Raw genomic sequence first — 26395 nt, 5'->3', positions numbered from 1 at the left:
ACTTCAGCTCCTGGGCGTTGACCATCTTCCAAGCCATGCTGGATCAAGCCCTAAATGCTCCTTGATTAGAAGAATGTAGAGAGAGGGTGTACAGGCAACAATAGACATGCTTACAAAAACAACTGAAGAGTTGATACCAAGATTTGTTCTGTTAAAGAACACAATGGCGGCCTTCATCCATTCCTGCTCAACAGGGCCATGATCCTGGAGTCAAGAGGAGTCTTGCTACTGGCTCTGCTGAAAATAGGCTCAGACATCTATGTCTCTATCCCATTGAAGAGTTGGCCAACTCTTGTAGGCTTATGGTAGCCAATGCAATTTAGCAAGACCTGTGTCTTCAAGTGCCCACTGGGACTGCTATTTTTGGGTACCCAGCTTGAGCTAGGTGGGGTCAGATTTTCGAAAGAGCAATTCTAGTATTCCATCTAAACAAGAGTCCGATTTTCAAAAGTCCCCGGCAGGTGCCATTTATGACACTTCTGGGAATATTTTCCAAAGCAATCAGTTGCACCCAACATGCTAAGCACGCTCGAAAAACTGGACTGTGGAGCCCTGATTTTCGGAGGAACAAAACACAACTTCTCATGTATGCTCCACACCATTGAAAACCAGACCCAAGTTGTTAAGCTGGACAACCAGGGGCCTCAGCTTCGTTACTGTTTGTAAGGCTAGTTTGGTCTTAAGAAGTTTTCCATAGCTGGTTGTCAACTAATTATACTCCTGAGTGGTCTCTTCCTTCTGACAACTAATGTTTTGGCTCTCGCAGGGAAGGGCAGTACAGAATAAGAGCAATGGAAGGCTTTTTCTGGTATTGTGTTTACTGGTCTATTTTTTTTTTACAGTTAATTGCGTATTTTAAAGTTGTAAAATAAAATAAAATGCTAGTTCCCGTGGTAGGATCTTACAGACCAGATACAAATCATTCTATTCAGACACCTGTTCCCAACTCTCTTGTATGTGTTGCTGCCCCTTTGCTGGACAGAGGCAGAACTATTCCACAGGAGGTTACTGGCTTTATTTCTTGGTGGTGACTGTGCTTTAGCTCAAGTACTCCTGTCTTCCTAGAGAAGGAGGACCAGAGATTTACCCCCTGCCTTGGAAAGTCAGAATGGCTGCAGTGTAGCTCCCAAATGCAGAGGAGACAACAGTCTAGTTACAATAATCCACTGCAGGCATGGCAGTGGGGTGGGAGGAGGCAATCGTGCAGATATCATGTGTGGAAGATGCAAAGCTGTTTGCTTGCTCAGTTCTTTTTTAGTGATTTCCCTTTAGAAGGAAAAACAAATGGTTGAACATGGAAAGTAGAATCTGAAAACACTGTTTCAAATGAGGTTTGATGATGAGTCTGACTTGGCCCATGGGTCAATCTCAGTCCAAGAAAGAAAATCCTGGAAGGGGGTAGGGTTTGAGGAGATGACTGCGTAGGGGCAGTGGAGCAAGATAATCCCACACTCAGGGGGATGGAAGGATCACGGGGATGGTGAAAGAGAACCCATGTACGCATGGGGCTGTTCCCACGTGTGGGGTGAGTGGATGCAATTGCATGCACGAGAAGCATGGAGCCTATTCACAGAGAAAATGGTAATGAAGCCACCACAGAGGCAAGGAAGTAAGTAATGGATGGGGAGAAGGCAGAGGTGAAAGTAAGTGGGTGAGTCCTGGTACGCAGCTCTAGCAAGAGCTGGCTGAGCTGCGGCAGAAGCCAGCAGGGCAGGGACCTGGGTTGCAATTGGACAGGACGGGTGAGAAATCTGAAGTTACTTTAACCATTGAGAGAAGGTAGCCCCTATGAATGGAAGGAGAAAATACCATGCATGAGGCTGCTGTGTATGGGAGATCTGTGCATGGGTTTCTTGATTGTGTGCAGCTGCCACAATCAAGTCAAAGTACTAGCAAATGCTTGAGTCTGAGTTGTTCAGTTATGGACGGTGCCCTTCTACCCTCACTACCCTTGCATGGGGCTTAACCTCTGCCAGATCCCTTGAAACAAAGCAAAACCATGGGGGTGCCATTTTGTGAATGACTCAGAGCAGTAAGTGGGTTTGTCCTGCCCTGTAATCTCGGCAGGGAGGAGGGGGCTTTGATTCAAATCCCAGAGCGGAAGAGCACAAGAGCTCCCCTGACCTCTCTCCAGCCTCATTACTCCTGAGAGAATCACACCAACAGCCTTCCCCTCCTGGGTCTCCCTGAACACGTCCTCCTGAGTTCAAGTGTCTGGCAATGAACTTTCTCCCTATGGTTCATCGCTCGCAAAAGTGGGATCAGCTCACAGGGGCGTGCATACTCCATTCAGTGACCTGCTTGGGGGGCTGTGTGTGTGGAAATTAGCAAGAAGTTTATTTAACAAGATTCCATGGGGAGCAAACCCATCCCAGTTACACAATAGTTCCACGCAAAGATGCCGTTGCAGGCGTTAGGCGTCTAAACTGAATAAAACCCTTTTTCTAATCCAAGTTCCCTATTGCTTGGGACTTGGAATGGTATCCCAGAGACACCCTCTCTTTAGCAGGGAATCCACTGTTCATACACAGGCTCCTGTCCTCAAGCTGGCCCCAAGGACTGTTTTTCCCAGACAGCCCGAGAATGGCACAGCCGTCAGCTGTAGTGCTTTAGCGAAGACATGTCTCCCCAAGAGGCAGTAGCTACAGCCTGGGAGGAGCTCCCCTGCCAGCATAGCTGTCTACACAGCGTTAGGAGGGGTAACTACAAACACTCATGGGTGAGAAAAATTCACATCCCTGAGTGACGTAGCTAGACTGAGATAAGGCTGCAGTGAAGGCCTGGCCCCAGGTTCTGGGTCAAGAGTTGACCTGTTCCCAGCTTCCCTTGTAAAATGTTTTTTTCTTCTCTCCCACCCCCATCCCATGCTGACTCATGGTTATTCATGGAGGGGGGAGGGAGTCTAGCTGGGATGTCTGTGTCCGCCCATTAACTAATGGCCCAGCACTTGTCTTTGGCTGAGTTGTACAATACTAGGTGCTTGGGGATAGCCTCAGCTGACTGGGGATGCAGCAGCTCCCTGCCAGCTGGCCTTGTAACAGAGCAGTTGTCGATATACATCCATGTGTAATCACAGTCTGCAGACACATCACATAACAATGACCATTGACATCAGAACATCACAAGTGTCCATAAAAGACCTGACTCAATGTATCTTTACAGCACACAGCCTAGAGCAGTGTTTTTCAACCAGTGGCACAAGTACTTTTAGAGGTACTCCAGAGACGTCTGGGGGAGGGGGGGTGTACTTCAACACAACTGAAATTTGGAGAAAACTGTTTTTTGTTTTGTTTTAAGTTTTGCAGCATTTTATTATTTTTGTACTTTATACACCCAAAAATGTCATCACCCGCCCAGCTATGATGAACTTGTTTAAAAAAATGTGTTGCAACAGTAGAAAAAAATGTTGTCTGTCTGAAAATTGTAGGTACTGGGAGTACTTATAATTTTTTGTGTGTGTGTGAAAAAGGGGTACTTTATAAAAAAAAGAAAGGTTGAGAAACACTGGCTTAGAGTATAAAATCAATCGACTGGACTGCTCTGTTTTGGGCTTTAAACCACGTGTTCACGGCTTGGTGTGTCTGGAACCTGAGGCTTTATCTACACTAACAAGTTTTGTCACCAAAAGCTGCCAGCCAGTCAGAGCGAACACACTGCAATGCTACATTTGTTGGGACAGGCGACAAAAATTTTTTCTTGCCCCTCCCTTTATTGTTGACTAAGAGCCAGTGTGGACGCTGCTGTTTGTTTTGTCAAGCGAACGGACTTCTGCCAGTATCCCGCAATGCCTGCCCTGATGGCCCTGCTCCTGAGGTGACTGCTGAAGAGGGGGCCATCTGCCACAACACCCCTCCCCCCTAGCCTGGGGAAGCCCTGGGCTAACCCCCTCCCTGCCCAGCCCTGCTCTGCTCCCCACCCCTGCCTCACCCTCTCCCCTCCTCTTCCCTGCCCTTGTCCTGCCCCCACCCCACCTGTACCCTCCCCTGAGCAATGCAGCGGAAGCGCAGAAAGCTGGGGCTGGGGCTGTCACTGCTGGTGAGTGTGGGGGAGGGACCTCTGTTGTGAGCACCAGACCCCCCCCCCCCACCACTAGTCTTCCCCCTCCACTCGTACCAGCCGTTCTCTGGCCCCTTGCCCCTCCCACCCATAGCATTTTGGCCATGTGCCTCTTTGTGCCCCATGCATTGCCAATGCTCTGCTCTGCTCAGTGTTTTGCTCCTGCAGGGGTGCTCCCCTCCCTGTCAAAGCTCGGAGAGCTCACAGCGCTACTCCGGATGCTGCTCCCAGCAGCTGAGGTGGCTTTGGGAGACCCTGGAGGGAATCCAAGCTGTGCAGGGATCAGCTCTGCCTTCCCACCACATGGCACTGTGGGATACTTCCCCACAATGCACTGCTCCCACTGTTGATGACATGATCTGTTAACAGAGAGAGGAAATGAAAACACCCTCTGGTGATTTGTGTTTTGTTGACTTTTGGATGAACGCTGATGCCCAAATCGACCTGTTAGTCTCTACGGTGCCAATGGACTCCTCGTTGTTTTTGCAGATACAGACTAACATGGCTATCCCTCTGCGACACACATTTTGTTGTCAAAACTTGGGAGTGTAGACATACCCTGAATGTCACACTGTGATACGACGTGTTTAAGGACTCTGAGGCTATGTCTACACTGGCACATTACAACGCTGTAACTTTCTGGCTCAAGGGTGTGAAAACACACCCCCACACCCAAAGTGCAGCAAGTTTCAGCACTGTAAAGTGCCAGTGTGAACCAGGTTACAGCGCTAGGAGTGGCAGTTCGCTACTTCCTTCGAGGAGATGGTTTACAAGCCTTGGCCACACTTTCAGTTTAAAGCGCTGCTGCAGCTGCACCTGAAACTTTTAAGTGTGGACAAAGCCACAGTGCTTTAGAAAACTCACACACTGTGCTTCTCCATTTCCTCAGGAAGATGGGACCAACTCCACCTGCTGTCATCGGCAACTGGGGTCTGACTCCAGCACCACTCCCCCAGAGAGACTCATGCGGGTCTCCCCCCAGGCGATCACATCCCCCTTCAGCTCACCCTGCCTGCACAAAGCAAGTGCTCGAATGTCGGCGTGACTGAGGATCCAGCTCCACAGGCTGAGGTGGCTCATCCACCCGGAGAACCCGTTGGAGAAGATTCCAAGGAGCTCATCTCTGTCTTTCCCAAGGACGAGCGTCCCGCCAGCCTGGGTCTCGTACCCTCTCTGGAGGTGCTTCTCTCTTCCCACGGCGCCGTTGATCCACAGATGGGCTGCCCCAGAGTGGGAAGCCCATGTCACGCAATAGTGGAGCCACTCCTCAGATGTGTGGTGCAAGGGGAACTCAACAGAGTAGCCCCCTACCCACAACTCCACCGCAGAGCCCACAGTCACCAACAGCTCGTTGTCTCTTTCCTGGGTGCTGTAGGAGAGAACGGTCTGACTGCCTTGGTTCTGGGCGTGGATCCAAAAGCACAAGGTGAAGGAGAGGAGCTGCATGCTGCGGAGGGGCCGGACGGTCACGTAGCTGATGATGTTTTCAGCAGGGAAGTAGAAAGCAGGGAAAGCACTAGATTTATGGCCTGAAATAATCAATAATACTCTCAGCCATTTTGAAGACATGCTCTCCTGTGTCTCTACATGGGGTTGCCAGGTGTCCGGTATTCACCCGGACAGTCCACTATTTTCACCTCCTGTCCGGTAAATAAAATTCAGAAAATACCGGACACCTAAGATGTCCGGTATTTTCTGATTTTCCCCCCCGCAAGGAGGTGAAAACGTCGGGCACCTGGCAACCCTACAAACACTCAACGCCCAGCCTGTGTCCCCCCCAAACCCCTCCCTCGGCCCCCAACACCCTCCAGCTCTCCGACCCCAGACTTACCTCGTTCTGCAAGGTTGCCGGCACAAAATGGCTGCCAGCAAAAAGACCAAGGGGAAGCAATGACTCCCCTGGGTCTTAGTGCTCAACCTCTCCCCTGTTCCTATCGCTGCACTCTCTCTTAAAGGGGACATGCTGTTTTAATGCTGGTTTTTTTTTGTTTGTTCATTTGTTTTTGCTTAAGTCTTGGAGTCTGTTGGGTTTTTTTTGTGTGCTCAACAACTTTGGTCGCCCCCGCCTTTTTTTTTTTCTTCAACAGAATTTTTTCCTGGTGTTTTTTTGGGGGTGGGAGGGGGGGCAGGTGTTCGATATTTTTGTTTCAACCATTTGGCAACCCTATCTCTACAGGGCAGCTGTGGGCCCAATACGCAAGCTGCATTCAGGCCCACCGATGAGGGGAAGGGGGCAAAGAGGGCAACTGCCCTGGGGTTTGGCAATTCACAAGGGCCTGGGGCTCCCAACCACTACTGCATAAGCAGCAGCCAGAGTCCCGGGCCCTTTAAATCGCTGCTGGAGCATTGTGTGGTGAGCTGTGGGTGGCTCTGAGGGCTGCCTCGGGGCGGGGGGGGGGGGAACGTGGCATGCTCCAAGCAGCACTGAGGGCTGGCTGTCCCAACCCCGCCCCTTCTGCCTGAGGCTCCACCCCTTTTGAGAGCACTGGGTTGGAACACTACCCCACCCGACCCGTCGCTTGCCCAGGGGCCCAGCATTCCTATAGACCTCCTTCCCCCTCAGCTGCATTGGCAGAGCTATGCCAGAGTCCTAGCTGGCTTTGGCTATTATGACTTGTATTATCTTCAGCATCTTGAAAGTGCATGCAGCGCTTTAACATCCAAAGGCCTGACTTAGAAGGGCTGAGAAAGGTGGACTGATACCATCAGAGCTGAGCAAAAAGTAGTAAAGAGCTTTCATTTTAAAAAAATCCAGAAAACTGCGAATACATTTTGTTCCACAGGTTTTGTTGAAATTGAATGAATGAAAAATAGTTCTTTTTCAATTTGTGCAAAAAACATTATTTTAAAAGTCAGTTTTGTGGGTTTCTTTCCCCCTACTCCTTTCATTCCTTCCTCTTTTATAAGATCCCCCTTCCCCGTCCCCTTATTCATTTTGCTGGTGAAAAGAGAAGAGTGGAAGAAAGGGGAAGGAGTCTTCTCAAGTCAGAGCTGGGTTCATTTTTTGGCTCGGTCACTGACTTATTTTTGGGCAAGTCATTTAATGCTCCATGCCTCCATTTTCCCCATCTGTAAAATGGGGATAATAATACTCGATTCTGCCATATTGATGCTCTGGGTTTTAATTCTTTAATGTGCTGATTTCTGGAGCCAGCGGAGTAGGGTGAGGAGAGGCTACTGGCTGGCTGTCAGCTGGATTTAAGCTCACTTATGCTGTGATTGATGGAAACTCGCCAGTGGGACCTTATAAGGGCCTGGTTCTAGTCATATTTCTATGCAGCACCCACTGACCCTGAGGCAGAGCTATTGTGGGCTCCTCCCTGGGGGAGAAAGGGATGGTGACTTCTTGTGCAAGTGAAATTCATTGAAACAGAAGTGGCTGGAAGTTTCTTACTTGTCATGCCCCCTCCAGCCAGCAGATGCTTCTTCATCTCCTGGATCTGAGTGTGTATTTGCTCCAGTTTTGAGTTGAGTTCTTCTGGGAGGCAGCGTTCTAGATGGGGGAGAGAATAGCAATCACTGATACACACCCATTCATGGTTAGCTGGGATATTTCTCCTCCATCCAAACACCAGGAGCTTTGGAGGCACCTCTCTTTTACACTGAGGTCTGTTTCCCCTGTATAGTGGTTGGGATGGAGAACTGTTTGAGTGGGTAGTCATTCCTGCGACAGGGCCTCATCTTTGCCTTCTGTTCAGAGAACAGTGGCAAAACTGCCACCATCTGATGAGAACCAACAGGCCAAGGTCTGCACCCATTGACAACAGGCATAGGCGTGCGCACAGGGTGTGCCTAGGCACACCCTAATGTCTCGGGCCAGCTAGCGGCTGCTGGAGGAGAGGAATTTGTGACGGGACACCGCAAACGCTCACTTTAAATTCCCTACAGCCATCTACGGGGCACTGTGGGGCAGAGAGAGCGCATGCGCGGCGTGCTGAAACGCCGCGCAACAGGTGAGACACCCAGCCATGGTGTAACGTCACAGCCCAGGACTTTCAAACCATGCGGCCCAGCTCCACAAGCAGCTGAGGCCCGACTACAAATGCCGGCCGGCCCGAGCCATTTTTGTGCTCCGGGCCCCGCAGCATCGCCTCTTATGCACCTGGGGGTGCCCCTGCCCAGCCCAGCAGCACTACGTGGCCCCCCTGAGGCACCTCCCCCCGGCCCGGCAGCACCGCGTGGCCCCCCAGCGATGCCTCCGCTCGGCAGCACTGCATGGCCCCCCCTGAGGTGCCCTGGGGATGCTCCATGGCCCCCCTTGAGGTGTCCCCCCCCAGCCCTGCAGCACCACGTGGTACCCTGGGGACGCCCCTGCCCAACCCGGCAGCACCACACGGCACCCCGGGGGCGCCCCAGCTAGGGCCTGGGCGGCCTGTAGCTTGGGCCAGCTCTGACTCCCGCCCCGCAAATTGGAAGGTAGAAGCCGAAGGTAAAGAAGGGTAGGGGAGGGCAGGAGGAAAAATAAGAGGAAGGGGTGGGAGAGGAAGGGGATTGTGCTGAGGGGAGAGGTGCTATGGGGAGGAGGGCTGAGGGGAGGGAAAAGCGCTAAGGGACAGGGTAGAGGAGAGGCAAATGCCAGTGGGCCAAGTGCAGACAATGAGGGAAAGGGCAGGAGGGGAGGTGTCAGTGGGAGGGGGGACAGGGTGATGCTGGGAGAGGAGAGGGTAAGGACTTTGGGGGCTAGAGGAGAGAAGGGGAGGTGCTGGGAGAAGGCTTGAAAGAAAGGATGGGCATGAGGAAGGCAGGGATGGAGCAAGGCATGTGTGAGGGCACGGGGCATGAGGGGAATGGGGCAGGAGTTGGTGAGGGGGTGGGCATCAGGAAAAAAGGGGGCAGTGGCAGTAAGAGAAGGGGGAGGCACCAGGAGAGTGCAAGGGTAAGGGAAGGTGCAGGTGCCAGGGGATTCTAGGGGTGAAGCAGAAGGACAGACACCTGCAGGGGAGGGACCAGCACCAGAGGAGAGAGGCAGGGCAGGTGTGTAGAGGGAGGTGTTAGGAGAGAGGATGAGGAGGAGTAGCTCACATGATCAGAGTGGGGCTACTGGAGGAGTAGGCACGGGGGGGGGGGGAGAAAGGCTGGTGGAGGGGGGCAGGTCTCAGGAAGGCTGAGGGCAGTGAGAAGGGCAGGAGTCAGGACAGCAGAGGAGGGTGAGGGGTTGGGAGGCAGCAGGCACCAGAGGAGCTGATGGAGCAAGGGGAAGAGACATGGCAGCAGAGGGAAAAGGTAGAGGTTTATGAGATATTTATTAATAACTTGGGTGCCACAGTGACACATCCAAACAAGCCACATGAACTCAGTACTAGTGCACAACACAAAATTCATTCTGCTCATCGGAGGAGACTCTTAGAGGGAACACTTCCCCCAGCCTCTCCACCCCGAGTTAATGTCACACACATTGGGGTAATGCAACTGCAGGATAGTTGCATGAGGAGAGTTTTTTGGGGGGGGGCAAACTAATCCCTATTGGTAGGAGGATAGCGGGAAAAGTCCTTGGGGGGGGTCACATGACACCTTTTGGTCATGTGTTCATCTTGCCCAGAGAGTGTTACCTCCAGAGGTGTGGCCAGTGGGGGTCAGGAGCATGGCTAAGAGGGTCCGGGGTGTGGCTAATGGGGGTCAAAATACATTTTTAAAACATTCTTTGGGTGCACACCCTAATGAAATGTGCTGTGCACACCTATGACAACAGGGTGTCTTACCCCAGACTTCCAGGTGACCAGGTGCTTAGCTACACTACAGATGGCCTGGCAGTAGGACTGTACTGCTACAGGCATGCTGGCAGAGCCCCCTGGTGGAGTTGCAGAATAAGCTGACAGAAGGGGGTTTTGGATCAGCTCTTATAAACCATCTCCCAACACCACATTAGCTAAGCCAACAGAACCACTCTTCTACTAGAACAGTTGCATATACATGGAGAATTTTGTCAGCATAGATGTGTTGGCTAGGAGGTGCCATTCTTCCCCCCACCCGTCTAGTTACCATGTCAGCAAAACTTGTCTTTGGATTTGGCTTGTGATTGTTTCTCCCTGGCTGTGGATCCTTCTCTCCTTCTCTTAAACTGCACAAAGCATTCCACAGTACGGCTTGTCTGAAAAGCACTGAGCAAAGGTAAGTTGTCTAGTGGCCTATGAACCTGGAGAGCGATTTTTAACCGGTGTCTGAGATTGTGTCAATGTTAGTTTATTGATAATGTTCTTCCCACTGATTTGCTTTTATCGGGAAGAGAAGGGTCAAAGGTGCTGGGAGACAGGTCCAAATCTACGCCCCAGCAAACACTGGTTCTTGCACAACACATGGTGATGCATTGCACAGCCTCCAAATTCTCACAAACTCAGGGTTATGCAAGATCTCATTTCCAGACACATCCTGCACAAAACAGCCTTGCCCCTCGCTGCTGTAGGATGGGCAGAGTTCAAGCTGCAAGGGGCTCAATATGCAAAAAGCTCTAAAAAATAATCCATGATTGTGGGTGCGCAGTCAGGGATGCTGCGGTGACTTATCCTCACCTGTGCTAGGGAAGGGTGGTTTAATAGGCAAGGGGCTAGCATGAGACTCAGTTTTCCTGCTTTGCCACCCACAGACTGTGTGACCTTGGGCAAGTCATTTAGTCTGTATGCTTCAGTTTCCAGGGGCTAAATGGGGATAATATTTCCTTACTTCTGTGAAGGGGCACAACAGCCCCAGACTGGTACTGTGAGGGTTAATTCCTCTCTTTGGGCCAAGGAGGCCACGCCCCCATGGCTCCGATGAGCATGCTCCAGCTGGGGACCAGCTATAAAAGGCAGTAGCTCAGCTCATACAGGGCGGATGGCTGGTGGGGCAGGATTTGTGGTGGAGGTGTCTGCAGAAGAACTGCTATTATCTGGGCTGGAAAGATTTGTGTGCCTTTGAAGCCAAGAACCCAGGGAGGATCCACTCTGTGGAGGAGCTCAGTGACTCCAGCAGCCCATGGATGGCAGCCTCAAGACATAGGGTATGAAGTGACCGAGAGGAAATGGTACCTCTCACCCCAGGAAGTCAGTGTGTTGTGGTTGGACTCCTCATTCGCCCTGTGGTGGACCACCCCTCTGTTAAGGCCCTGTGGGCGGGACCCAGGAGAAGAAGGCCACAGTAACCAACTCTGGCCACTAGGCTGTGCTGCCCTGAAGGCTGACTACTGAAACTGATTTAGGCCTTCAGGCTTTGGTGTCCTGTGTAAGGAGGGGGCCACAGGGAGAATAAATGTCCCCTCCACATTCCAGGTGGGAATGGGGCACATCAGCCCTCGACAGCTTCACACAGCACTTGTGTGGATCAATCTGTTAAAGCTGTGTTTCTTAAACTGTGTTCCGTGGCACACCGGTGTGCCGCGAGGCAGTCGGAGGTGTGCTGCTGAAAACAGAATTCAAAAGGGCTGCCCTTAAAGGGGCAGGCAACCTTTTTTTCTTTTCCTCAATAACTTTCCCCCTGACCCTTTTTTCCCCCTGACTTTTTTTGGTGTTCTTCATTAAAAAAAATATCGTTTGGTGTTCCTCAGTCTTAAAAAATTTAAGAAACACTCTGTTAAAGACTGAGGTGCTCAGGTACTCCAGTAATAGGAACCATGAGTACTCCAGATGAGTACTCCAGATGTTGTTTCTGCTTGTAGATATTGGAGGTGTTGTGCCAATTGGATATGATACACCCCTGCACCTTTTCTGACACAGAGCCTGAGGGTATCATTAACCCTGCCTTGAGTGTGGAAAATCTTGGGTTGTCCTGCATAACAGATGACAAACTAAACTCACCTGAGATGGTTTCTCCCGCCTCACCTACAGGCCTGCGCCCACCTCGAGGTGCCCCTTGAATGCCATTTTCTGTCCCAGGTACCTGTCCCAACCCTGCCCTGTTCTTACCTGTGGTGCCTTTGGCCTTGAAAGAGGATTCCACCACTCGGCTGTGGAGAGGCTGAGTGTGGCGGTAATCGTTCCGCAGGGTGTTGTTCTGCCAGTCCAGCAAGGTGTTCTCCAGCAGTGAGATCTTTAAGCAACAGGCACTTGTTACAGTGGGAGAAATGGGGGGGGGGCTAGTTCTTTTAAAGAAAACAGCCCCCCCCCCCCAGACAAAGAGAGCGGTGCCTACAGAGCGTGTTGAATAAGTCCTTGCATTGCAGTGCTAGGTAGAGGCTGTCTAAGCTATAGCTGGAAGTGAGCCTCCCCATCCAGCTTGGCAGACTCGTGCCAGCTTGACCTGAGCTAGCGCGCTAAAAATTGCAGGCTGGACAGTGAGGCTCTGGGGCTCAGACTGAGGGTCCCAGGTGGGCTGGCGAATCTACTGGGCTGCACCAGCCAGGTGGCTATTTTTTGTGTGGGAGTCTGTTGCCGGGGTTGGGAGGTGCGTTCCCAGCGGCCCTGTCTCGAGGCCCAGAAGGAGGGTGTTGCAGTGTCAGAGCTGAGGTGCATAAGCCAGGGGCAGGGACACAGGAGTAGAACAGCAGGAGCACTTCACCTGCCAGACTGCACTGCAGGGGCTGAAGGAAGTGTGAGGGGAAGTTGTTCTGACACTCATCCAGGCTAGGCATGTGCTGAGGATTTCCCAATGAGACCTATTTCCTTTAATCACAACAGCCAGGGGGGGTCTTCCAACATTGGAATGCAAGACCCTTTATTGAGATGTAAATTAATCTCAATCACACACATACACCCATTCCTGTCTCTTAAAGAGGAGGTTGCACCTACCATTATTAGCCTAGGGAAATTAATTCATTTTAAACTCCTTGCCATTCTCAGAATAGTGATAGAAATGTAGCCGTGTTAGTCTGGGGTAGCTGAAGCAAAATGCAGGACAATGTAGCACTTTAAAGACTAACAAGATGGTTTATTAGATGATGAGCTTTCGTGGGCCAGAAAGATCACTTTTTGATCTGAGGAAGTGGGTCTGGCCCACGAAAGCTCATCATCTAATAAACCATCTTGTTAGTCTTTAAAGTGCTACATTGTCCTGCATTTTGCTTCAGCTGCCATTCTCAGCATATTCTGAATGGTATCCTTCCTGCCTTATCCATCCACTGACTTTGATTTTTATCTACTCAGGGTTAGCACCCTTTCTCCTTATACTTTATGCATAGAGGTAGGGGGGGTGGGCAACAGAACATCTTTCTCCTCCCCCCCTTCTCTTCTATTTATTTTGAGTTTCCTTATCCTCTAATCATAATTCCGGTCATCTGAAGAAGTGGGCTGTGCCCACGAAAGCTCATGATACCATCTACATGTTTTGTTAGTCTATAAAGTGCTTCCAGACCATTTGCTTGCTGGTTTTTTTCAGCATATTGCTGTTGCTTATGCTGAGTCTCTGCCTTAGGCTAAATGCCTTGGCAGGCAGATTCCTGTCCTTCCTGAAGGGTTTGGTCACCTTAGGAGGTTCAGGTGCCACTTGTAATCACTCATCAATAGATCCCCTTTGTATGCAGAGTGGAGTCATCAGCTCAGCATAATAAAGCCTGCCCCAGCCACTAGCTAAAAGAATGCCTCCATTGACACACGGCAAATATTAAACAAGAAAATGTTCCTTGTCTATAAATGCCAGTTATTATGCTGTAATTATCTTCAATCTGATCCCAGGGACCTGCTGGTCCCCAAATTCCTGATGCTCCTGGCTTTGTAATCAGCCAAGACTCGGCCTTAGCCATTTGGCTGGCTGGCTCTGGCTTCTTCCTTGCTGTTTTTATTTCTGTTGGGTTCTCACAATGTTGCATTTAACTGAGCAAGGAGCTTTGTTCCGCCTTATCAAACATCAGCCACTTTGCTGTGCTGTTGCAGAGAGAGTCTCCGCTAGACCAGCAGTTCCCAACCTTTTCCAGATGAGGATCCATTTTGACAATTCAGGAAGACTTGGTGACCCAAGGCAATTAAAAAATGGGGGGAGGAGAGAGGGCAGAGCCACCTGGGGAGACGCTTGGGGACTCTTTTGAAATGTAATGGTGACTCATATTTGGGTCCCGACCCATAGGTTAGGAAACCATGGTCTAAACCAGTGTGTGATCTTTGCGTAAACCAGTGTGGCTACAAGATGCGTCTGCAGCTGGCAGTCTTGCACTGCTATGTTGTCTGGGAGAAAGGTTGAGAAGTGCTCTAGCTTGAATAGAAACATCACACATGTATGCCAAGGCTGAATTTGGCCTAGAGGGGTTAGAGATTGGATAACCTCAGACTAGAAACCCTTTCAATTAGCAGTGGCTGCTTAAACAGCAGATGAGAGCATATGAGCAGGGACCATCTAATTCCAAAAGGGCCAGTCATGGCCCTATGATTTATGTCATTTTTATACTAGGTTGATTTTCATTCCTGTTCGTAAATAAGTCACAGAAGCTTTTCTGCCATCTTAGATTACAATGTTTGCTGGAAGTGTTGAGCCAAACACCGTGTGCATGATATGGTCCAGGGTGCTTTGCAAATAGATGGATCCTCACAAACACACTCTCAAGTAGTTCAGTGTTTTCTAAATCATTGGCAGGCCTAGAACAGTGGTTCTTAGCTAGGGGTACACATACCCCTCGGGTTATACAGTGGTCTTCCAGAGGTACATCGACTCATCTAGATAGATGCCTAGTTTTACAACACGCTACCAAAAAAGCACTAGCCAAGACAGTACAAACTAAAATTTCATACAATGACTTGTTTGTACAGCACTGTAAACTGTACTCTGAAATGTAAGTATAATAGCTATAGTCCAGTTTGATTTATTTTATAATTATATACTAAAAATGAGACAATCTGCATTTTTTCAGCAATACTGTGCAGTGACACTTGTATTTTTATGTCTGATTCTAGAAGCACATAGTTTTTTAAGTGCAGTGTACCTTTGGGGACATGCAAGCCAAATCAGACTCCTGAAAGGGATACAGTTGTCTGGAAAAGTTGAGAGCAACTGGCCTAAGGAACCAAGGCAAAGAGAGATGAAGGCTGTGCAGGGAGTCAGTTGCAGAGCTGGCCACTCCAAGGCCTGGCAAACGTTATTTGTGCTACATCCCATGAGGCCGGTAAGTATTATTACACTGAGTCACTGTCAGAACCAGCATTAGAATGGGGGGGGGCTCCTGGTTCCGAGCAGTATACTCAAACCACTGTGCTGCACTACCTCTCTCATCCAGTGTGACTACCTGAGTATTGATAATCCTAAATCTATTTGCCAATGGTCAGCTTCCCAGAGTCTCAGGTGTAAGGCTACTGGCTGGCACAATTGAAGCATTGGTCATCACACTTCAGTACGGGGAACACACTGAAGCAAATGGCCTGTCACCATCTGGATCCAGCCCCAGCTTCCTGTGCAGCCAGGCAAAAGACAGAGAGGGATAAACCTCCTCGCTCTTCCCAAGAACAAGAGAGGGCAAGGATGAAAAATGCCCCCACATCAGGCATGAGCAATGGCTAGTGGCTAGAGCAGGGACTTATAAATCAGAACGCCTGGGTTAAGATCCATAGATTAACAGTGCAGCCTTGGGCAAGTTACTACTTCCTGCTGTGCCTCAGTGACCCATCTGTAAAATGGGATGATGTTTCCCTGTCTTGCATAAAGGGAAGCTATGTTCATTCCTGCCTGTAAAGCACTGTGACTTTCCTGGACGGAAGGCCTTACAGAAGGACTGAGTAGTATTATCTCAAGACATTACTACAGCTTTGTGCTCCTCTGTGACTTCATTCATTTACAAAATGCCATAAAGATGCATACACCTCCACAGGGCCCTGCAATGCTGCAAATAATGGCCCCAGCTCCCTGGAAAGCACCAGACCATGTCTTAAAGTGTCTTAAAAAGGAGTGTCTGCAAAGGAGCAGAAATAAATTTTAGCAGCCTGCCTGGAAGGGGATGACTGCCCAGGATAGGTGTAGTGTGTTCTAGGTGCTAAGGCTGCTTGGGGATGCTAGCCCCAGCTCTGCCCTTCCACTTGAGGTGGTCTTCCAGGAGCATGGAACCACCCTCCTTCTTGCTAGGCTCCTGGCTGTCACATCTGGCAGGCAGCAGAGGGGGCCTTACCTGTGTGTGTGACAGGATGATGGGAGAGTCAAAAACTGACCAGATCACACTTTCAGAGCAAGGTGGTGTGGTCAGCGAGCCGTGATATCTGTAGAAGTGCGAGAGGTTTTCAGGCAGCATGGCTTGGACATCCAGCGAACTGAGCTTGGTTGATTGCCCTACAAAGGAAACAAGCAACATACAGACACAAAATGACCAAGGAGAGGAAAGCAGACCAATCCTGGCTCCTATGGCCAGATGATTGACAAGTCACTTCCCATAATGCACCAGGGACTATGCTACCGACAGAGTCAAGCACAGACACGCTAACAGGAGCTGACAGCAAACAAACTTTCTATCTGAGGAAAAATTCTGAAAATTTTGAAAAAAAAATTAATTCCAAATCAAGATGAAAATTTAGACTTTTTTCATGAAATAATCTTCCAAAAATTAATTTCAGGCCCTTGAAATAATTTCATTTCAATAAATGCAAAAATAATTTATTTATGTTTTTCAATCTTTTCTATTTTTATACAAAATTTCAAAACAAAAAAGGCAAAATGTTTTTTGGCCTGAAAATGTTGCAAAGAGACATTTTGATGTTTTTAAAATAGATTTTCTTCAATGTTTATAAATGACATTTCCTCAAAATGGATACTCACTCTAACCCCACCATTTCAGTTTTGTTGAAAGGTCACGTTCTGATGGAAAACCTATTTCAATCAAAATTTTCTACTAACTCTAGTCGGTATAGCACCTAGCATAGTGAGGCTGGGGTCCATACGTGCTGCCCCTAATAGAGATAAATAACAATCATACTTGACAAGCTGATGTAATAGCTCTCTTCCTGCTCTAGGCACTTTTGAAAATAAAAACCACACTAGATAGGGCCAGGTATTAAGAATATTTTTTTATGATTCTGGACATGACAAGTTCCCTATGGAATGTGCCCTAAAGTAATGGTGGGGGTATGTGGACTGAGAACCAGTTTGGTGTTTTTATAAAAGACCTGATTACATAGGTGAATCACCACCTGCCCATGCAACTCAGCTCAGGACAGCCCCAAACTTATAGCCCAGTATATTGTGCAAGGAGGTTGTATTATGCATATTGCTTTTTTTGCATACTGCAGCTTTTTTTTTTTTTTTTTTTTTTAAGACGCTTTATTTTCTCTAGTGGAGTCACAGAAGTCTTTCCCCTTAACAGGCTGTCATGGATTGCTTAAGACTAGCGGGATGATTCTGCAATCAGCACCATTGTTTCTGGTGTGCGTGAAGGAGAGAAGTTAGAGGTATGTGTTCAGGGGTACTAGGTTACCTAGTTATTTAACTGGGGGAGCTAGCTTTGTCTTTATCTGCAAAACCAATGAGGAGGAGTCCTGTGGCACCTTAAAGACTAAGGCTGTGTCTAGACTGGCAAAATTTTGCGGAAAAACTTGCCAGCTGTCTACACTAGCTGCTTGAATTTCCGGAAAAGCACTGACGATCTCATGTAAAATCATCAGTGCTTTTCCGGAAATACTATGCTACTCCCGTTCGGGTAAAAGTCTTTTTCTGAAAGACTTTTGCGCAAAAGGGCCAGTATAGACAGCATAGTACTGTTTCCACAAAAAAAGCCCCAATCGCGGAAATGGCGATCGGGGCTTTTTTGCTGAAAACCGCATCTAGATTGGCCACGGACGCTTTTCCGCAAAAAGTGCTTTTGCAGAAAAGCATCCTGCCAATCTAGACGCGATTTTTCCAAAAATGCTTTTAACAGAAAACTTTTCCATTAAAAGCATTTTCGGAGAATCATGCCAGTGTAGACGTAGCCTAACAGATTTATTTGAGCATATGCTTTCATGGTCAAAAAACCACTTTGTCAGATGCATGGAGTGGAAATTAGAGGCAGGCATATCTTTGCAGGTATATTTATGCCTGCCTCTGTAATTTCTGATAGCTCTGCGTGACCTCTGGCTCATGCGACAGCTGACCTGGTCCTTAAAATCAGGCAAATAATAACCCCAATCTCCTACATGATTCACCAACCAGGCAAAGATCTAGCTGACCTAATCCATCAGAATGAGACCGATATTCCTCAGAGGGGGTAGCTGTGTTACTCTGTAACTTTAAAAATGAATAGTCCTGTGGCATTCTGTGTCTACACAGCAGTGTTAGTTCAGAATAACAGCCGTTATTCCGAAATACCAATGCAAGTGTCTACACAGCAATTCTGCTATTTCAAAATAAATTTGAAATTACGGATGGTTTATTCCAACTTCTGAAAACCTCATTCCATGAGGAATAACGCCTATTCCAAAATACCTAGTGTGGATGCTCCACTACTGCTATTTCAAAATAGCTCCTCCCCAGGGCCATTCAAAGTAGTCACTCCCCAGTGCCTCCTGGGGCTCTAAATCGAGGTAGCATGTCCACATTAGGGAAGCCTGCCTTGGATTAATTTTGAGGCTTCCCTGTAGTGTAGACGTGCTATTTCAAAATAAGCTATTTCGGAGTATTTCTTCTGGAATAGCTTACTTCAAAACAAGCATTCAGTGTAAATGAATCCTTAGAGACTGCCAAAAATATAGATAGTATCATGAGCTTTCATGGGCAAAACCCCCTTCTTCAGATGAGCTTGAGTAGAGGGGGAAAAGGGGGACCCTCAGAATAAGTAACAGGAAAAAAAAAGGGAGAGGGGAAAGAAAAAAAATCTGTCAAATGTAGTGCCCGTGCTAATGAGGCTAGTTGAGTGGGCTGGAAGTGTCCCATACTTAGCTTTTGATGTCAATGGAGTGTTGAATGTAGGGAAAGCTGGTTTTATGGATGGCTCATAATATAAAGTGGGTTTTGCCCACCAAAGTTCATGATATATACACACACACAGGCAGTCCCCGGGTTACGTACAAGATAGGGACTGTAGGTTTGTTCTTAAGTTGAATTTGTATGCAAGTCGAAACTGGTACATATTGTAGGGGAAACTCTAGCCAAACATTTCTCCAGAGCTCAGTTTTATTCTCCCACACCTCACTTCCCTCAGTCCTTTATTCTCAAGCTGAGGTGTCTGTTGAGAAAAGCCACTCCGCGTCTCCCTGGTCTGCTGGGGGGAAGCAGCTAGTGCAGGGTTGCCTCACCCCGTTTGTAAGTAGGGATCCGATGTAAGTTGGATCCATGTAACCCGGGGACTGCCTGTGTGTGTGTATGTATGTGTATATATATATATATATATATATATATATAAATTAGTCTCTGAGCTAGGGATGTGAGCTAGGGATGTAAGAAAGTAGTCGACTACCTGATAAGCCTACTATTCTCACACTCACACTCACAGAGGCAGCAAGGGGGGTGGGAGGAAGGAGCCAGTTCCCCCTCCAGCACTGTCGCTGTGGTGCCACCTGCTCTGCCCCATGGTGCTGCAAAGGTCGGGGGTGGAGGCAGGGGAGGTTGCTGTGAAGCAGCCTCTGCCCACTGGTGGGGGTCTAGGCTTGCTGTGGGCAGAGGCTGTTCCACATCCTGCAGACGGGGCTGCTGGACCTGGCGTGAGCGGCGAATGAGCAAGCAGGCTCAGTCCCAGCTCATGGGGGGGAGCTACCTCTGCTTCAACTCTGCATTTTAAATGTAGCAATAGTCGGGTGGTTCTTACAACATTTATAATGCAGAGCAGCAGCAGTCCCAGAGCAGGTGTGAGCTGGGACTGAGCCGGGCTTGCTCAGTCCTGATTCATGCCAGATCTGGGAACTACCTTCGCTGCTGCTCTGCAGTAAATATAGGACTCAAGCTGCCTGCATGCCCAGCTCCTACTACATTTAAACTGCAGAGCCACAGCAGGAGTAGCTCCTGGACCCGGCATGAGCCAGGACAGACCACCTTTCCTTATCAACTAATCATGCAGTCCATACAAATTGTATCAACTACACAATTAGCCACTTACCCACCTCTTAACATCCTTACTCTGAACCCTGGTCTATACTAGGGAGTTATTTTGAAACAATGCCCCTTATTTCAAATTAACAAGCAAAGTGGCCACACTACCAAGCCTGTTATTTCAAAATAAGGGGCTGGTTATTGCAAAATAATAACTCCTGCTTTCCACAAGGAATAACCATAATTTTGAAATAATTATTTCAAAATAGCAAAAGTTTAGATGCTCCAGAGCTGCTATTTCGAAATATTTACTCCCCAGAGTCAATCAAAGTAATTGCTCTGCAGTGCTTCCTGGGGCGCTAAGTCAAGTTCGTGCATCCACATGAAGGCTGCGTCTACACAGCACCCTAAACTCGAAATAAGACACGCAATTTGTGTTATGCAAATTGGGTATCTTATTCCGAATCTGTTTTGAAATTTGGTTCATCTACACAGTGTCAAATTCTGAAATAACGGGCTATTCTGAGATATTCCTTAACTCTCATGGAATGAGGGTTACTGAGATGCCAAAATAGCACGTCCGTTATTTCAAAAAATATTTTGCAATAACAGGCAGCTTGTATAGACATGGAGTAGCTATTTCAGGATACCTCCGGTATCCCAAAATAACTGTGCAGTGTAGACACACCATAAGGGAGCCTGCCTCGGACTAATTTTGAGGCTTCCCTGTAGTGTGAACACGCTATTTCAAAATTATTATGTCAGGATTTATTTCAAAATAATTTCCTAATGTAGACATGCCCTAAGGTGCCACAGGACTACTTGTTGTTTTTACAGATATTCCTGTTCAGCCAGCCTGCCCTGTCCTCAATCCCTTATGCTGTCTCCTGTTAGGGCCTGCCCTACCCAATGCTTACAAGTACTGGTTTTTTTGGATGACAAGAATGGAGGAGTGTGAGGGACTTACCTGCAAACCTGATTTTGGCCAGTTTGGAGATGAAGTCACTGTAGTAGGTGTTCTCAAAATTCCCATCCTAGAAAGAGAACAGGGCTTGATGAATCAAATGTGTAAAAGTCAACCTAGAACCAGCGGTAGGTCAGTTCATCTTGTGAGAGTCACCAAGGCAGGAGCTCCTGAAGCCAAATATTATAGCAAGATTGCTTAAGGAATTGGATTTTTTGTATGAGCTATAACCACACTTGTAGTTATGGGTCCTGAAGGTGGAAGCCTGCACTGAATAGCACAAGTGTGCTAGGGGGTTAGAGGTGCAGGCCTCCTCCTGTATGTCCTCTTACATTAACACAAGCATCCTAGTTGTCTCTGATATGTTAGGTGGGGGAAACTGAGGCACAGAGATGCTAACGGTGACACTGTCAAATGTTGGGAATATGAGGTTGGGCACCTAAGTTAGTACCTAAGCATCTAAATAACTAGCTAGATTGTCAGGTACCAGTGACTTTCATAAGATTTGTGGGTGCTTTCAGCACTGCTGGCAAGCCAGTTATGACTCAAAAATTGCCTCTGTAAGGAGTGAGTTAGATTCCCATTGCTAAGCAACTGCATCTGGAAAATTTGTGCCTAAGGTCCTATACCTTTTTTGACCCTACATAACTCACCCGAGCTCAGTGCATGAGCTGGAAGTGAAACTCACAAGCCCTGCCCCAACCCTGTCCCACTGCTCTAAACACTAGACTAGACCACATTGTCCTCCCAACTCTATAAACAGAACCCAGGAATCCAGACTCAGTCCTGACTGCTCTAATCACTAGGCACTGCTCCCCTTTTCCCTCCCCAGCTGGGAAGAGACTCCAGGAATCTTGATCCACCCTTTCCCCCCAGCCTCTGATCAATGCCTCTCCTGAACTGTGAAGCAAGAGGAAGAAAGGGAGATGTCAGTGCCTGGAAGCTTCTTGTGAGCAGGAGCTCTGAAACAGGTTATTCCTCTTGCACCACAACAGGTTCCCGGTGGCCATGTCAAATCCTATCTCGCTAGGACTGCAGATCCCGGTCAGCAGCTTTTTGTAAACACAAAGCAGCACTAGGGCCTTTGAAACTCTGTGAAACAGCTGCAACCTGGAGCAGATGAACAATGCTCTGGTGGTGGTAGCTGAGGCATGCTTCCGCAGCCAGCAAAGAGAGGGGAGGGAGAAACTTTCCCAGCCGAGAGCCAGACTTCCGAGTCCAGTTAGTAATATCAGATAGCAAATAGCAAACACAGTGACACTCAGACAATTCCATGGCCTCAAGCCAGTCACTGCACTCTGGACTAATTGGCCACTAGGGTCATGTCTACACTAGGAAATTATTTCCGCATACTAACTCCTGAAATAACTATTTTGAAATAGCATGTCCACACTACAGGGAAGCCTCAAAATTAGACTGAGGCAGGCTCCCTTAGGCTATGTCTATACTGCACAGTTATTTCGGAATAAGCTATTCTGGAAAAGTTATTCCGAAACAGTTTATTTCGAAATGGCATGTCTACGCTGCTGGGAAACCTCAAAATTAGTCTGAGGCAGGCTTCCCTAATGCAGATGTGCTATTTCAATTTAGAGCCCCAGGAGAAATAACTTAGAATGGCCCTGGTACGGAGCTATTTTGAAATAGCAGCAATGGAACGTCTACACATACCTTATTTTGAAATAGTTATTTCGGATTAGGCGTAATTCTTCATAGAATGAGTTTTATTTTGGTCCATTATTCCAAAATAACTTTGCTCTGTAGACACCCTTAATGTGGATGCGCTACTTTGATTTAGAGCACCAGGAAGCACTGGGGAGTAATTACTTTCAATGACTTTGGGGAGTAGTTATCTTGAAATAGCCGCAGTGGAGTGTCCACACTGCCGCTATTTCGAAATAAGCGTTATTCCTCGTGGAAAGGAGGAGTAGGTATTTTGAAATAACCAGCCTGTTATTTCGAAATAACGGGCTTGATAGTGTGGATGCTTCACTTGTTATTTCAAACTAACTCCCTAGAGCAGACCAGGGCAAACTGAGGTTTCCCTGCCCCCCATCGAATAATTGTTCTATTATACAGGAGGCCCCCGACTTGTGACGCGATTGGTTCCGGAGGAAGCGCCACAGGTCGGGGGTGTCGTATCTCGAACCCGCATTTACAGTAGGCACCATGCGCCATCGTAAATGCGGGTCAAGGACGTAAGTCGGGGGTTCCGGCCCCTTCCCCACTTACAAAAATGGTTGTAAGTGTGGGGGGTCGGAACTCAGGCGGTCGCATCTCGGGGGCCTCCTGTAATTTTCTTTCAATTTAGAGGGGCTCCCCATCATGCTAGGAGGAGACTCTCCCTGACATCCCCGACTCTCCCTCTCCATACATCTAGCAGGAGACTCTCCCTGACACAAAGAACTTCTAAACAAATGAGAGAGAACAGGCGGGAGAAAGGGAATGTTATTAGTCCTGGTGCTCCCTATGCTGGGATAGGGATGGGGGACTGATGGATGGGAAGACTGAGGCCCAGGCAGCTGATTTCAATGGAAGCTAGGAGCCTAAATACCATTAAGGATCTGAGGCTAAGTGACTTACACAGGGTTGCACAGGCAGTTGGTGACAGAGCCAGCCTAGGAGTTGAGCCCAGCTTTCCTGTATCCCGCCCCCAGCCCCTAACTGAGCATCCCTCCTTCCTATTATTATTTTTCCATCATCCATCCAGCTCTGCTACTTCCGTTGTTTGCCTTACTGCTGCTGTTCCTACCCTCACTTACATCCATGTGCCTAGGGGGCCCTTGCTTTATCTGCTAACATCTGCCACCTTGCAGCTTCCCCCAGGGGCCAGGACTCATGTGCAAGGTTGTCCAGATCAGTCTGTGCAAGTGTGGGTAGAGGGGTAGGGGTGTCAGCTCAGCTTCCTCCCTGCTTCTGGGCTAGGAGGCCCTTCCTTAAACAGCTCTGATCTTGGTATCTGGCTCTTTGTACTAGGAGGAGCTGCCTGCAGTGTGGAGCCCATGTACTTGGCAGAAGGGAGCCGCTGGCCACAGGAGCCTGGAAAAATAATCTCCGCTGGGATGAGGACCACTCCAATGACAACGGAAAGCGGAGCCTCAGCATTGTCCACAGGCAAGTTTTACTTCCCGCAGCAAAGAGTGGCGGCAATAAAAGGAAAAACTTACAATGGGGTGGAGCAAATTAACAAGGGGGCTGGATGGCACTAGGGATTGGTGATAGTTTAATGAGGCCTTCCCCTTTTAAGGTGGCTGCTTCAGATTCATTCACATTGGCCATTTAGGGGTTGTTTGGTAGCCAGTGTGTGTTGAATTTACTGGGTCTCTGCTCAGTTCCAGTGGACAAGTATCTCTCTAGCACACAAACCGCTGCCAATAACTGGCCACCTCAGAGGTTGACTTGCCTGCTAAGGAAATTAGCACCACCTGTAAGACAACCAGGTGGGGAAAATGAAGGTAATGTGACTGGCATGACTCACCAATCAGGCAGGCATGTAGATAAGGCAGGGTGGGGGCATGGGCAAAGAGACATTAGGTGCCAAGTTAGAGGATTGTGAAGGTTATTACAAGATGTCTTAAGAAGCCAGGGACAAGTCCTTGCCAACTGGCTGGGGGGAGGCTGGATTACGCCCCCCAGCAGAGTCCCCTTTGAGAGAGGGCTGGTTTTGTTTTGAGTTTTGTATATCGAAAGTCTATTGCCCAGCCTGGGTGAAACTGGAGGAAAACTTTTAAAAGGGTTGGAGAGAAGCATAGCGTGAGAACTGGAAGGGGGCCTGTATAGTCCCCTAGAAAACAGGGAAGGGTTTGGGCCTGGAAGGCCACCAGAAATTGTGGGAAGATTTAAAAAAACTATACCCCAGAATAGGAGTTTTGCTTTAGGTCGCTGATGGGCAACCTAGGCTAGTGAGTGGCCGGCCTTCATCTCAGTGGGCTTCAAGATTGTTATAACCAAAAGGGTTTCCCAGGATAGGGGACTTTTGCTTGTTGCACATGTGTGTGTACCTAGAATTTGCAGGGAGTGCAGATGGAACCATAGCAGTGCTTTGATTGGAGGCAGAGGGAGTGCACACTCTCACAGCTGATGTTGCATGCAATCAGCACCCACCTCAGTTCACATGCCTTTGCTTCATGTGCAGATCACTTTTGTAATACTAGCAGAAAAAAAAATTACATGGGCAGAAACCAGGAAAATCTGGCAGCCCTGAACGTGGGCAATGGGAAACAAAAAGCCAGGCTTGCTCAGCGGCTGCTCATGCCGGATTCAGCAGCCCCTGTCTGCAGAATGTGGAACAGCCTCTGCTCACAGCAAGCCCCTGCCCCACACACCGCTGCGCAGCACCCCGGGGCAGAGCAGGGGGCACCACAGAGACGGTATTGGGGGTGGAATTGGCTCCTTCTTCCCTCCCCCTTTGCTGCTTCTGTATCAGAGGGGGAAAGGGGAAGTGTGAGTAGCAGGCTTATTGAGTAGTCGACTACAGGCAGTCCCCGACTTACGCGGATCCGACTTACGTCGGATCCGCACTTACGAACGGAGCTTTCTCGCCCCGGAAGTCGGGGCGAGAAAGCCCCGTTCGTAAGCTGCTCCGGTGCCCCTGGTCTGCTGGAGACCGTCTCCAGCAGACCAGGGGCACCGGGCAGGTTCCCGCGCTTCTGAGGCTTTGCTCTGGCAAAGCCTCGGAAGCGCGGGAACCGCTGCTGCTGCCACTTGGGTGCCGGTGCCTGTGGTCTGCTGGGGACCGTCCCCAGCAGACCACAGGCACCGGGACCCAAGCGGCAGCAGCGGGCGGGTTCCTGCGCTTCTGAGGCTTTGCCAGAGCAAAGCCTCAGAAGCGCGGGAACCCCCGCTGCTGCCGCATGAGACCCGGTGCCTGTGGTCTGCTGGGGACCGTCCCCAGCAGACCACAGGCACCGGGACCCAAGCGGCAGCAGCGGGCGGGTTCGCGCGCTTCTGAGGCTTTGAGCAAAGCCTCAGAAGCGCAGGAACCCGCCCGCTGCTGCCGCTTGGGTCCCGGTGCCTGTGGTCTGCTGGGGACGGTCCCCAGCAGACCACAGGCACCCGGACTGAAGCCGCAGCCGCGGGGGGGTCCCGCGCCTTTGAGGCTTTGCCAGAGCAAAGCCTCAGAGGCGCGGAGAACCGCCGCTGCTGCCGCTTCAGTCAAAGCGGCAGCAGCGGCGGTTCCCCGCGCCTCTGAGGCTTTGCTCTGGCAAAGCCTCAGAGGCGCGGGACCCCCCCGCGGCTGCGGCTTCAGTCAGGGTGCCTGTGGTCTGCTGGGGACCGTCCCCAGCAGACCACAGGCATCCAGACTGGAGCGGCAGCAGCGGCGGTTCCCCGCGCCTCTGAGGCTTTGCTCTGGCAAAGCCTCAGAGGCGCGGGACCCCCCGCGGCTGCGGCTTCAGTCCGGGTGCCTGTGGTCTGCTGGGGACGGTCCCCAGCAGACCACAGGCACCCTGACTGAAGCCGCAGCCGCGGGGGGTCCCGCGCCTCAGAGGCTTTGCCAGAGCAAAGCCTCAGAGGCGCGGCACCCCGCTGCCGCTGCAGCTCTGCTCCCCGTGTCCCTGGTCTGCTGGG

At 49.4% G+C, this 26395-nt stretch overlaps 1 protein-coding gene across 1 annotated transcript in view; it reads right to left on the bottom strand.

Annotated features, from left to right (window-relative positions):
* Positions 1-800: 800 nt before the first annotated feature.
* Positions 801-26395, bottom strand: part of CA6 (carbonic anhydrase 6) — a 53607-nt gene continuing 28012 nt past the window's right edge. The window contains exons 6-10 of the mRNA XM_006127096.5: positions 20834-20900; positions 16046-16203; positions 11931-12054; positions 7451-7549; positions 801-5585 (exon numbers count right to left, since the gene is read on the bottom strand). Coding sequence (XP_006127158.2) covers positions 4972-5585; positions 7451-7549; positions 11931-12054; positions 16046-16203; positions 20834-20900 — 1062 coding nt within the window. The 3' untranslated portion in view covers positions 801-4971. The remainder of the gene's footprint in view (positions 5586-7450; positions 7550-11930; positions 12055-16045; positions 16204-20833; positions 20901-26395) is intronic.

This window comes from Pelodiscus sinensis, chromosome 24 (assembly GCF_052426305.1).
Source record: "Pelodiscus sinensis isolate ZL-2025 chromosome 24, ASM5242630v1, whole genome shotgun sequence".
Classification (NCBI taxonomy): domain Eukaryota; kingdom Metazoa; phylum Chordata; order Testudines; family Trionychidae; genus Pelodiscus; species Pelodiscus sinensis.
Note: the sequence above shows the minus strand (reverse complement) of the source record. Positions and strands in the feature narration are given on the sequence as shown.